General features: G+C 35.4%; 1 protein-coding gene across 2 annotated transcripts in view; it reads left to right on the top strand.

The window, feature by feature from the left end:
* CDH12 (cadherin 12) overlaps window positions 1–13,625 on the top strand; it is a 270,731-nt gene that overhangs the window by 186,186 nt on the left and 70,920 nt on the right. For both annotated transcript variants that reach the window (XM_060146002.1, XM_060146001.1), the window contains one exon: window positions 4,498–4,665. In XM_060146002.1, the coding sequence (XP_060001985.1) occupies window positions 4,498–4,665 (168 nt within the window). The remainder of the gene's footprint in view (window positions 1–4,497; window positions 4,666–13,625) is intronic.

Here is a 13,625-nt window from a genome sequence, read left to right as displayed (position 1 = left end):
AGTTTATCCCATTCCATAGGTTGCCTTTTCATTTTTGTCTATTATTCCTTTTGCTATGCAGAAGCTTTTTAGTTTGATGTAGTCTTACTTGCTGATTTTCAAGATGCCTTCCCAGAGAGTTTATTTATCTTTGAAAACCACTATCTCACTTCTCTCCCACTCTGTGATCTTATTTTATACCATCCCTCCCAACAGTGGTATGTTACAGCCACATCAACCTCCAAGTTCTATTCTTTTTTTTTTTTTTTTTTTTTTGCAGTACGCGGGCCTCTCACTGCTGTGGCCTCTCCTGTTGCGGAGCACAGGCTCCGGACGCGCAGGCTCAGCGGCCATGGCTCATGGGCCCAGCCGCCCCGCGGCATGTGGGATCTTCCTGGACCGGGGCAAGAACCCGTGTACCCGGCATCGGCAGGCGGACTCTCAACCACTGCGCCACCAGGGAAGCCCCAAGTTCTATTCTTGTATGCTTTGAAGAAGTAGTGCTCTCCTCCTTTTCGTCCCTTGGGATACTCCTCCCTGGGTTCTTTCTAAGTCAGCCTCTTCCACTTCTCTGGGATTGCAGTCTTTCCTCAGAGGGGACATTTCTGATACTACCTTCAAGAGGACTTTCTTTCATTTTCCTCATAACACCAATCACCATCTGAAATTAGCTTAATCATTTAAAAGCTTCTTTATGACCTCCTCACCACTTTACAGGAACACATACCCATTAAATGTACATTCCATGAAGGAACCTTATACAGAGACTCTATCAATTATTTTCCCAGATGACAACAGATGATACCCAGTTGGGCAATTTGAGATTAGTTTAATAAAAGGACTCTTTATTAAAGTGCAAGCAGATTGTAGGGAAACCATAAGGGATAAGGCCGAATCTGGAAAAGATATAAGAAGTGGATGCAATTACTACACTGGGGTTGAAGGAATGAGGGTGTTCTAGAGTCACAGGCAGAGACCATGGCAGGAGAGAGTGTGGAATGGAATGTGGGGGATCCATGGAAAGAAAAACCCAAACTCATTCTCCTTCTATCATCTAATCTCCTGTCAATTGGCCCAGGGCAACCAGAAACCAGAGAGCAGAGAGAGGTCTAGAAAAGTATATATAGTGGAATTGGAGGGGCAGATGGAAACCATTATACCCTTAAACCTAGGAACAGTGCCTGAATGAAACATACATTTTAGTACAAGTGTTGACTGAATCTATTATCCCATGTTTCAATCCTGCAGTTCAGCACTCAATTCAAGAAAAAACTCAGATAAAACCAAATCCTTGATTATCACATGTAATATTTCATGATTTTTCATATATAGTATTGCATTATTTTCATCTCAAAAAGTTTTCATCAGCATATCTAACCCATTTTCACAAAATAAGCTGAGATCCACCAAAACTAAGGGACTTGCCTATAACACCAAGATGATTGCAAAGGGAGAACATATCCCCTGGCAGATTAGTATCCTTTGGTACTATAAGGTTTTATAACCTTAATTTAAGGTTATAACTCTCTCAACCATATATTTCCATTCATATTGGCAGAAATAAAATCTATTTTTCTCATTCTTAATTTTGCTCTAATTATCTTGCATATGTTCGAAAGTTCATCAGTTACAAGATCATACCAGTATTCAATGTAAACTTGCTTATCTACTCTTTTTTTTTCCAAAAAATAGGATTATTTCATAATTATTTCAAATTAATTAAAGTTTGTGGTATCACTACTGTGCAGTACCTGTGGAGTATTTATACTTTTTTATAAAATGCATGTTTTTTCTTTTTAATCTTAAACTATTATCATACAAGGTTGTTGCTGTACCTTTATATACAAATACTGAAAAATAGAGATGGATACTTGAACCTAAATCTAAGATCTGAAGTGACAGAATGTAGCATTTCCTTCAGCTGGTTGCATTTTGCTATGGAAGCACTTTAGTCCAGTCATTTTCAAGTTTCCTCCTTGCTCAAGACCAGGCAATCCATTTTCATTTGTTTGGTTTTAAATGTTAGGAAGTATGGAAACAACCAGTGGCCATAAGAAGAGTAACTTTTTGAATAGGAGATTCCCCGCGCCCCCCGGCCCCCGGTTTTTTCAATAGGCCACAGTATTTAAGGATTCTCTACTCACAATGAATTTTGTTGTCTGCCTGATTCCCCAGATTCAACTCTAAAAAAATTCTAGAAATGCCGTATGTTATTTCTCTGGGACAGTGGCTCCTAATGAAAATGGTGGTGGGAAGGGGAAGCACATCATGGTTATCAGAGGAGATTTCCTTTGAAACTACATACACAACCCTTTCCTCTCTAAATTCTAACATACAGTCTCCCAAAAGCAGCATTAAACTAAAAGGATGGCTGGGTGCGGCGGCTAGATCACCTATCAGACACAAAATGGAGGAGTGCAGGGCAGTTAGGGGTATTCATGACAATTACATCAAATCATCAGAAAAAAACTCTAGTCTTAAATAAGTCTGATAATGTTTATTTGCTCTCTTTTTCATAAAATCAATGTTTTACATATGCATACATATATCATAAAATTTGTATATCAAACTTATATTTGTAAATTATATTGAAAATTTCTATACCAGAAATTGAGTAGAGTAAGAAATATACATATATACTTACTGGAAATGAACTGAGTAAAGATAAATCTGGTCAACAACAGGAAAATACGTTATGAGTATGAATTCAACCCAGGCATTTATCTAGAAAATACAAATATTATAAGGCAGGCAGAAATCATGTAGCTTAAGGCATGCAGGACCAGGCCACTGAGATGCAGAGATGAAGAATCTTAGTTAAGACACTTGGAAATGAAACATCAGAAATCCAAGCTGAAGAAAAGGCAAACAGATTGAAGTAAATGGGTGTCAGTAGCAGTGTATAAGTAAAACTGCAGGAGCAAAAAATGGAACTTGCTTAGCAATTTCCTGCCAAGGGCCAAAAGAAATTTCAGATTGTAGTTAAGTCTGAATTAGCAAAAGAACAGCATTAGGTAAGTATAGATAAAATAAGGATGTATATTCAGTTTGTGTTTAGGATTCTATATTTTGTGTTGACAATTGATATTAAATTTGTTATTCATATATGCCTTATTATTTAAGAAATAATATCAAAGACACATGGGTTTAAGACAAATTTTCTGCAATCTCTCCCTAAAATCATTAGGTATATAGATTGGAATTTGTTATAAAATTTATCCACAATTTACCTGCAATAAATCCAGAATGTTTTAGTTGTTACACTATGAATAAATATAAATATAAATACAGAGAGAAATATAAATTAGTTCTGCACCCAAACACAAGAACAGGAAATGAGTAGGCTATGTAAATATGCATATATATCATGATTCATGATTATAAATTATTTATAGGGACTTCCCTGGAGGTCCAGTGGTTAAGACTTCGCCTTCCAATGCAAGGGGTGCGGGTTCAATCCCTGGTTGGGGAGCTAAGATACCACATGCCTCGTGGCCAAAACACCAAAGGATAAAACAAGCAATATTGTAACAAATTCAATAAAGACTTTAAAAATGGTCCACATCAAGGGCTTCCCTGGTAGCGCAGTGGTTGAGAGTCCGCCTGCCGATGAAGGGGACACGGGTTCGTGCCCCAGTCCGCGAAGGTCCCACATACCGCGGAACGGCTGGGCCCGTGAGCCATGGCTGCTGAGCCTGCGCGTCTGGAGCCTGTGCTCCGCAACGGGAGAGGCCACAACAGTGAGAGGCGTGCGTACCGCAAAAAAAAGTCCACATCAAAAATAAATGAATAAATAAATAATTTATAGATTCCTTCCTTCAATTCGCCAGTCATTCCACTAGTCAGATGGTCAACCATTCTTATTGAGTTTTTTTCTAAATGACAAGCACTCCATTAGAGGTTGTAGTATAGTAACTTGGTGACAAGAGAGACAAAATCCCTGCAATGGCAAAGCTTAATAAGATCTAAGTACAAAAACCTGTGGCTAATATAAGTAAGAGGAATCCTGAAAGACAAAATAAAATACACAAAGGAGATATTCAAGTGTTCAAAGAAGCGAAGTAATATATATGTATCCCCAAAACTAGATAAGAATGAAGAAGATGTTATTCTTTAGAAATCTCACCTTCAGTGTAATCACTTAATTTTTTTACTATATATCTAAAATATATATTGTCTAACAATTTAATTCTTTTTTAAAGGTAGGAGCATTCTGTATAAATTATGTCTAACTTGGTTGACTTAGTGAATGACGACCATCTTTTAGAGCCAATACATTGTTCCTTAACCATATTCCACAATGCTGCACAGCATTTCACTATATGGCTATTACCACAATATATTTAATTATATCCTAACCATTGGATGTTTTGGGTGTTTCACTTTTTAATACACAGAATTTTTGTTAGCATGTTTTTTTGCTAATGAATCTAGATAGAATCATTTTCTTGTTGTGGACTATTTTATTTTGGAAAACTCACCGTTTGTGATATTTATCTTTTTTTTTTCCCCCTTAAGGTGTTATTAGAACAGCTTTGCCAAACATGGACAGGGAAGTCAAAGAACAATACCAAGTCCTCATCCAAGCCAAGGATATGGGCGGACAACTGGGAGGGTTAGCTGGAACGACAATAGTCAACATCACCCTAACAGATGTCAATGACAATCCACCTCGATTCCCAAAAAGTATGTTTTTCCTGTTAAGTCGAAATCAGTGCAGCTTTTTAAAAAATGTCTTACATTTCATTGAATTTTACAGCAATTGTAATAATTTTCCAGACACTTTTTGTCTTTAGGAAGCAGAAGCTAAAAATTAAATGTCCTCAGAATTACATTTTTCCATTAGAATCATGCATAGTGTGATTTTAATAGAAAAAAATATAAATGAGTCAATAATTGTAAGAATCATGTTATCAATTCTTATAAAAGTAAAATATTCACAATAGGTTGGGATCTTGTCTAATTTCTTACTAGTTGAAAAAGTAATATAAATATGAAAAGTACAATGTAATTTAAGATTTATGACATATATGCCACTGTACTATTTGTTATATCATATAATTAGCATAAAATTTTCTGCCTTCACTTTATCAATTTTATGTATTGAATCATTTCTGTATAATTCCCTGGAGATATCAGATGACATTGCAGTGATGCTATTTCTCTACTTTAGTTGTATTTTATTTTAGTTTTGCAGTAGGTGAAAATTGCTACACTTTCTATGATAATAGAATAATTCACACCTATATCTTCTCTGTAACTCTATGTTTCTTATTGAAAATGAATACTTCTCACTTGTGTTACATCCAGTTTTCTTTTGCAGTATTATATTTAACACCAATAAGTACCAATTTCTGGTACATTTTCAAGGATTATAGTTCAGTGTTCCTAGGATTTAGAATACAGAAACTGTTTCTTCCATTGCTTATATAAGTAATTTGATAAAGTCACTAGACACTCATTTGCATGAACAGTTTTAAAAAGCAAAACAAGGCAAATCATTTTCTTCTTCTAACTCCAGGAGAGTTTGAGTTTATCTACTAAAGTATATAACAATGAGAATATTTAACTAAATGGTATTTTATTCCTCTAGCTGTGTGGTTTTACATAATTTACTACTTTGTCATTTTTGTCTTAAAATGATCAACCTATATTTTCTTACGGAAATACACTTACTTAGTGATCAGAAAGTCAGTGCACTGAACAAATGTTATCAAAGTGGCAATTAGAAATCATTATACTTTAGCAACTGGGATGTATATGACAAATGGCTAGTAAATATAGGTTATGACTAATAACACAGAGTCCTAGAGCAACACTTTCCTTGCTTTCTATTCAGGGAAACCGAAAAAATATAAATAAATATTTCTTTATTATAATATATAATATATATTAATATATAATATATATATAATATATAATATATAATTATATATTATAATAATGCATTTGATTCTCTAGAATATGGCATTAAAAAAGAACATGTTCCCACCTCAAAAAGACTGATTTTTAACAATTTTACTGCTTATTTGTGGCAATCTGTAATAGCTAATGGAGGAGACTAGTTTGAAAGATTGTTCTACTTTTACATAAAAGGTGACATTGTACATTTGAATTCTGTTTTGGATTTGTGCATAAAAAGTGTGTTCAGTTTAGAGTATAAGAAATAGCAGAGATCTTCCTAGGTAGTGTCAGTATTCTTATTCACAAGGATGATAGTGAGGTTTTTCAGATGAAGAGTGTAAAACTCAACCAGTGGAAGGAAACAACTTCTGGGTATGGAGGAAGGGTCATTTGCAAAAGTTTGAACAGCCATCCAGACAAATAGGCTGGAGTGCAACAAAGAAATGAAAATATCTTAATGGGAGAGAAACTAGAGTATGGTTAGGGAACCAAGATGGCATGCTCAGTTCCCAGGGAGACAGGAAGATCAATTCCAGATCTTATCTAGTGAAAAGAATCTGTGCAAAGAAGCAGGCTTCTTTGGAATTTATTCGAAGTTGAATCTGTAGATCTAAGTGTAACTAGATGAGACGCACTAGGAAAGATTATGGGGTTAAGGGCATTTGAACTTTTAGAGCATTTTCATGCTGTGTCAGGAACTTTATCACTTTCGTATTTCCTTTCCTCAGAAACACTCTGAGATCTTTATTTTCCACATTTTACTCTTAAGAAAACTGAGACTTAGATTAAGTTGCCCAAGATCATCAACGCTGGCAAAGGCTTTATTTTGATACTAAAGTTCAAATTTCTTCTAGTTTAACATACGAAAATGAAAAGATAGTCTTTTCTTTTACCTGCCACTCTGAAACCATATTTTTTAGACACGTCTGCAAAAATGTCACATGACATAGGCTGAATTGTCATCATAAACAGAAATGAGAGGGTAGAAGGAATATACCAAATAGATCACTGTGATCTAATTATTTTCTTCTTGTGTTACATGCATATTCGAACTATAGCCTGAAAGTATAATAGGTGAGAGATATTTTTGAATCATGAGAAAGAAGAGAGTTTTCACATTTTTCATGAATAAAAAATTAATCCCCTTGAAATCTTACATGCCTTTGTGTCAAGCCCTTTTTACTGTACCGTTATTTTGATTTATATCCTTCAGAAGAAAAAGACAGAATACATTCATAAACAGAAAAGCCACCTCTTTAGAAGCCAGTGCTCTTTCTGCAGGAATATTTCTCACATGGATCAATTAAACTGAAAATATGACATGAAATGACAAACTGAAATAATACCTTTTGAATGTAAAATCAAGAAAACAAATATTTCATACATAATATAACTTAACAAGAGAATTTCCCACAGCTAGCTATATTTGTTCATGTCTGTTAAGCAATTATGCTGAAAAGAAAATCTTCCTTCAATTGAACTTCATGGAGCTGCATTTTTTCATTGCTTAAAAATGCACAAGACAATTTCTTAAAATTTACTAATCATAATTCATTTGGCTTTGTGTGTGTACATATGCATGTGTGACATTGTTAAGCACCCATTTCCATCCATTTCCTTCTATAAATCTGTTAGAAATGAAAATAAAATTAAATGTCATGGCCATTTGTAGGATGCAAGTGTAAATAGTTTGCTGTTTTACTGTTGCCCAATAGATGGTTCCTGAGGCATCAGAATTTCCTGCCAATTTCATTTGATGATGGTGACAATGATATTTACTAATAAGTTACCATGTGTCATTCATTATGCAAAATGATTTGCATATATATTCCCATTTAGCTTTACAATGACTGTATAGTATTTTCTCAATTTTAGAAATAAAAGAACAAGGGTATATTATTAATAAAAGTTAAGTAACTTGTCCAAGATCACACAGCTCCTAGGTAGGAGAACCCAAGACCTAATCTTATGAAGGGACTTCAGAACTTTTTATCACTTTCCCTCTTAAAAGGCAATTTGCCTTTAATGCCTGTGTTTTGCCCCAAAAATCCTACAGACAGAACTGTTCACAAACAAAGGAGGGAATACTGTTTCAGAAATAGAAATAATACAAGGCATGTTAAAAGAGCTCTGCCTGTAGTCATATAAAAACAAAATATTTTCTTTGTAAAATCTTTTACATATACTCATATAGCTTCCATCTATGATAATCGAGGACATCCGTAGAGGATTTCCATCTGTCAAAATAAGCTACAGCAAAATGCTGATGGTTTCCATTACTTGAATTTTAAATAACGAGACCATCCAACAAGCTGGTCTAAATTATACATTATGAGATCAAATCGATTAAGTTTTGTGGTTAATTCACATTAGGCAAAATACTTCTCTCACTTGTCTCTTCTGTGTAATAGTTTTGTAATGAATAAGAAAACAACTTAGGTGAAATAAAGCCCTCATAGTTTACATAAAAAGGGATAATTTGTAGGAAACGTAAAGAAGTGTTTGCTTCTTTTTCCTTTCTTTTTCAATATAATAAGCATTTAAGAGAACTGTTTGTATGGTAAATGGATTCAAATGCAGAAAATAAGACATTAATATTTATTTTACAACAAATTCTTAGTCATAAATAAAACAGTATTTTAAAGTAAGTCTGTTTTTTGGGAATTCCCTGGCACTCCAGTGGTTAGGACTTCGAGCTTTCACTGCTGTGGCCCAGGTTCAATCCCTGGTTGGGGAACTAAGAAGATCCAGCAAACCAACTGCAGAGTGAGGCCTAAATAAATAAACTAATAAATAAATAAACAAAATAAAGTAAATCTGTTTTCATCAAATGCCCACCAAACATGTTTATATTGACTGTTTCTAGCTATAGGACAATTGATTCAGTTATAAGTCAATAAAATATTACTTGTACAATAGTTATTTTCTAAAACATATAATTGTATCCAATATTATACCTAGAACCATGAACCCAATTATACCCAGATGGGGCACAAAGTCTGTTTCTCTTTGTTTACCATTTACCATCTTTATACCTGGAAAACTATAAGCTTTGATACTGAAATTTACTTAGTAAAACCATGTAATAAGTCATTCCGAATACAGAATTAAAGAGTAATTGAATTTTGACAGCTACTCAGATCCAGCCTTAGAAAATGTACCATCACGTTCTGTCAGGTGTCCAAAGTTTGATTGTCATGGGGATAACTGAGATTGACTACTAAAGATATAAGTTCATGTGTTGTTTATTTTTAGATATAATATTTGTACATATCTATATTTTATATTTATTTATATATATATATAATTTGAGAATTCAAAACTTTATATAGATTTATATATTTATTTAAATAATATCATAGGAGAAAATTTTTCCTGGATTTTGAGTGCCCAAGATATGTCTGAATATGTAAATGTGTGTATGCTGAGAATCACTTCGGTTCTTTTCACAATCTCTTTCTGTGACTGTTAGGGAGTGAATTATGTACAAATCTCTCCTTCCAACTTATCTGGAGACTCTGGCCAAGGGCCTGCTTCCTACCTGCAGATCAAGTACAAATAACTGTTAACACCCTCAGCATGTTTCTAAATGATGCCTCTGAGGCAAAGGTGGAATTTCTGTTCTTATCACTGCCTCCAATATGCTATTTTAGGTGAAAGAATGAGAAAGAGAAGATGGTGGCAATTACTCTGAAAGAATACCAAAAGAGGCATGACTAAAATAATGGGTCTTAAGTGAGCTCCACTACTATTAAAATGAGAATGACTACTTCAGCTTCACTCAAATATTTGAGATTGGAAGGGTGGCGTGGACCAACTGGTCTGCAAAGTTAACTGTATAGATCAAATGTAAGTGAAGGCTTTCCTTAATTGGAACTGGGTGTCAGTTTTAAATAGTAATAAAAAATTAATATATGAAGGTGTTAATGATATAAATTCATATTTGCTTATGTTTCTCAAACTTAGTACTGGTGCCAATTTAGCATCAACTTTAATACACAGTTTAATTCCCATAATTTAACCTAGTCTGTGGCTTTTAGGTCAGTGCCTCCCAAAGATATCAATATGACAAAAAATTAGATAAGTTGATCTTTGATATTGTATGTATGTATGCTATATGACAATTAGATATGCTCCTCATTTGGGAGGAAATGTTTAAAAAGCATTAAAAGTCGGGCTTCCCTGGTGGCGTAGTGGTTGAGAGTCCGCCTGCCGATGCAGGGGACACGGGTTCGTGCCCCGGTCCGGGAAGATCCCACATGCCGCGGAGCGGCTGGGCCCGTGAGCCATGGCTGCTGAGCCTGCGCGTCCGGAGCCTGTGCTCCGCAACGGGAAAGGCCACAACAGTGAGAGGCCCGCGTACCACAAAAAAAAAAAAAAAAAAAAAAGCATTAGAAATCATAAATTTTAGGGGTTAAAAAATTATACAAAGCGTTTATATTCAGGTATCTTCCAGTTCTCACATAGAATGTGAGCATGAGTCGTATTTGATGACTCTTATTTCTATTCTTGAAAAATAAGCCAAGACACGTTATAAAACTAGCTTTTTACTAAGGGAAATAAGCACTTCAAGTTTAATTCCCAAATGGGCCTTTGTCTACTTCAATAAAAATAAATAAGAAACAACTACTTCCTGAAGATAAGGCATGCAAACGATAAACTGGGACTTATTCACCAGTGGCTCTCCCAGGGGTTCTCAAATTGTATTTGCCTTAGGAATTCCTTGGGATCCTATGTCCCAGCGAGGGAAGTTCTTCTTCAGTTGACATAGTTTAAATCCAGAAATCTGATTTATAGATAAGTGTTCCAGTAGATTGTGATATAGATAGTCTGCAGGGCACAATTTGAAAATCTGTGATGAAGGAGCAAGTGTTGATTCTCTGAGAAGGCTTTTTCATTATTCGTTAACTAGAGGTAATGAGTTAATTATTTTGTACCTCATGAGAATTTTTTGATTCATGCAAAATTCCACCTATTTGGGTGGAGACTGAGTATTAAAATGCAGTCTTTTTTTTTTTTTTTCTCGGTACGCGGGCCTCTCACAGTTGTGGCCTCTCCTGTTGCGGAGCACAGGCTCCAGATACGCAGGCTCAGCGGTCATGGCTCACGGGCCCAGCCGCTCTGCAGCATGTGGGATCCTCTCGGACCGGGACACGAACCCGTGTCCCCTGCATCGGCAGGCGGACTCTCAACCACTACGCCACCAGGGAAGCCCGACAAAATGTAGTCATTTTAAACTAAGTATTTTGAAAGTTTATTTTTTTTTAACATATTAAGCACTCATATACAGTTGTACGTCTTGTTTAGAAGTTTTCCAAAGAGTTTACGGATGTCAGATACTGATGCTTTAAGGCTGAACTCAAACTGGATCAAAATGAATACAATTTGAAGGCAAGCTCAGTGAAAAACTTTGCACTCCCAGTTCTGCAATGAGAAGTGATTAGTGAGTTTCACTAGACTCTATGTGAGCAGATGTAAGCAAATGAAAAATAGCAGAAATAGAATGTTTAAATAATTTTTCATTGCTATAATTATCATTATTCACATCATATTGTGCTTTGCTAATGAGTATATGAGTCCTTTTAAAATAGTGCTGACACTTTTTGATGACTTATTTCGTTCTGTTTCCTATGTGGCAAAGTATAAAAGATTGTAGCCTGATTGCTCCATTGCCCCATTAGTAGACTCTCAGAAGACTTATGCTTATGAGCTGGATGGCCAGCGACCTTCTTGAGGTGGCAATTACAATCATAATACTATTTTAAACACTTTTACCCAGAGTAAAGGATATATGCTATGATTGTTAATATCATTTCCCTAGTTTGCTTAAAATGCTTAAGTGTATTTTATTATTATTTCAGTCTTTGAAAATCACATTATAGTCAATTAAAAATTCCTGCCACATAAATGGGACCTAATGAAACTTAAAAGCTTTTGCACAGCAAAGGAAACCATAAACAGGATGAAAAGACGACCCTCAGAATGTGAGAAAATATTTGCAAATGAAGCAACTGACAAAGGATTAATCTCCAAAATACACAAGCAGCTAATGCAGCTCAACATTATAAAAACAAACAACCCAATCCAGAAATGGGCAGAAGGCCTAAATAGACATTTCTCCAAAGAAGATATACAGATTGCCAACAAACACATGAAAGAATTCTCAACATCATTAATCGTTAGAGAATTGCAAATCAAAACTACAATGAGATATCATCTCACACTGGTCAGAATGGCCATCATCAAAAAATATACAAACGGGGCTTCCCTGGTGGTGCAGTGGTTGAGAGTCTGCCTGCCGATGCAGGGGATGTGGGTTCGTGCCCCGGTCCAGGAAGATCCCACATGCTGCAGAGTGTCTGGACCTGTGAGCCATGGCCACTGAGCCTGCACGTCCAGAGCCTGTGCTCTGCAACGGGAGAGGCCACAACAGTGAGCGGCCCGCGTACCGCAAAAAAAAAAAAAAAAAAAAAAAAAAAAAAGAAAAAAAAAATATATATATACAAACAATAAATGCTGGAGAGGGTGTGGAGAAAAGGGAACCCTCTTGCACTGTTGGTGGGAATGTAAATTGATACAGCCACTATGGAGAACAGTATGGAGGTTCCTTAAAAAACTAAAAATAGAACTACCATATGACCCAGCAATCCCACTCCTGGGCATATACCCTGAGAAAACCATAATTCAAAAAGAGTCATATACCACAATGTTCATTGCAGCTCTATTTACAATAGCCAAGACATGGAAGCAACCTAAGTGTCCATCAACAAATGAATGGGTAAAGAAGATGTGGCACATATATACAATGGAATATTACTCAGCCATAAAAAGAAACGAAATTGAGTTATTTGTAGTTAGGTAGATGGATCTAGAGACTGTCATACAGAGTGAAGTAAGTCAGGAAGATAAAACAAATACTGTATGCTAACACATATATATGGAATCTAAGAAAAAAAAAAAGGTCGTGAAGAACCTAGGGGCAAGACGGGAATAAAGACACAGACCTACTAGAGAATGGACTTGAGGACATGGTGAGGGGGACGGGTAAGATGGGTTAAAGTGAGAGAGTGGCATGGACATATATACTCTACCAAACGTAAAATAGATAGGTAGTGGGAAGCAGCCGCATAGCACAGGGAGATCAGCTCGGTGCTTTGTGACCACCTAGAGGGGTGGGATAGGGAGGGTGGGAGGGAGGGAGATGCAAGATGGAAGAGATATGGGGATATATGTATATGTATAACTGATTCACTTTTTTATAAAGCAGAAACTAACACACCATTGTAAAGCAATTATACTCCAATAAAGATGTTAAAAAAATTCCTGCCACTTTTATACAATCATATATATGTATTTATTCATACTTGTTCTTGATTCTTAAGAGAATTGAATGAATTGAATAATACTATCTTTACTTTTCTCAGTCAACAGTGCACTCTATAAGACAAATATCTATATGTATAAATATATTACAACCACAGTAAAATTCCATAATAGGAATATGATCAGAATAATTATTGGCATAAATAGGATACAGTTATTAGATCTAGCTGGGATTATTAGGAAATATGAAGGATATAGCCTTTAAGAAGAAATATATAGTAAGAATTTAACAGACTGAAAGAGAGAAGGTTGGTTAAGAGTGCCGCACTCCTGAATTATACACATGTATTTATGTATGTATGTGTGTGCTTTTGAGTAGAGAGGCAATATCATAAATCAATATGTTTAAAAAATAACTT

The sequence above is a fragment of the Lagenorhynchus albirostris genome, chromosome 3, assembly GCF_949774975.1.
Source record: "Lagenorhynchus albirostris chromosome 3, mLagAlb1.1, whole genome shotgun sequence".
In the NCBI taxonomy this organism is placed as follows: domain Eukaryota; kingdom Metazoa; phylum Chordata; class Mammalia; order Artiodactyla; family Delphinidae; genus Lagenorhynchus; species Lagenorhynchus albirostris.
The sequence above is the reverse complement of the archived record's forward strand: the minus strand, read 5'-3'. Positions and strand labels throughout refer to the sequence as shown.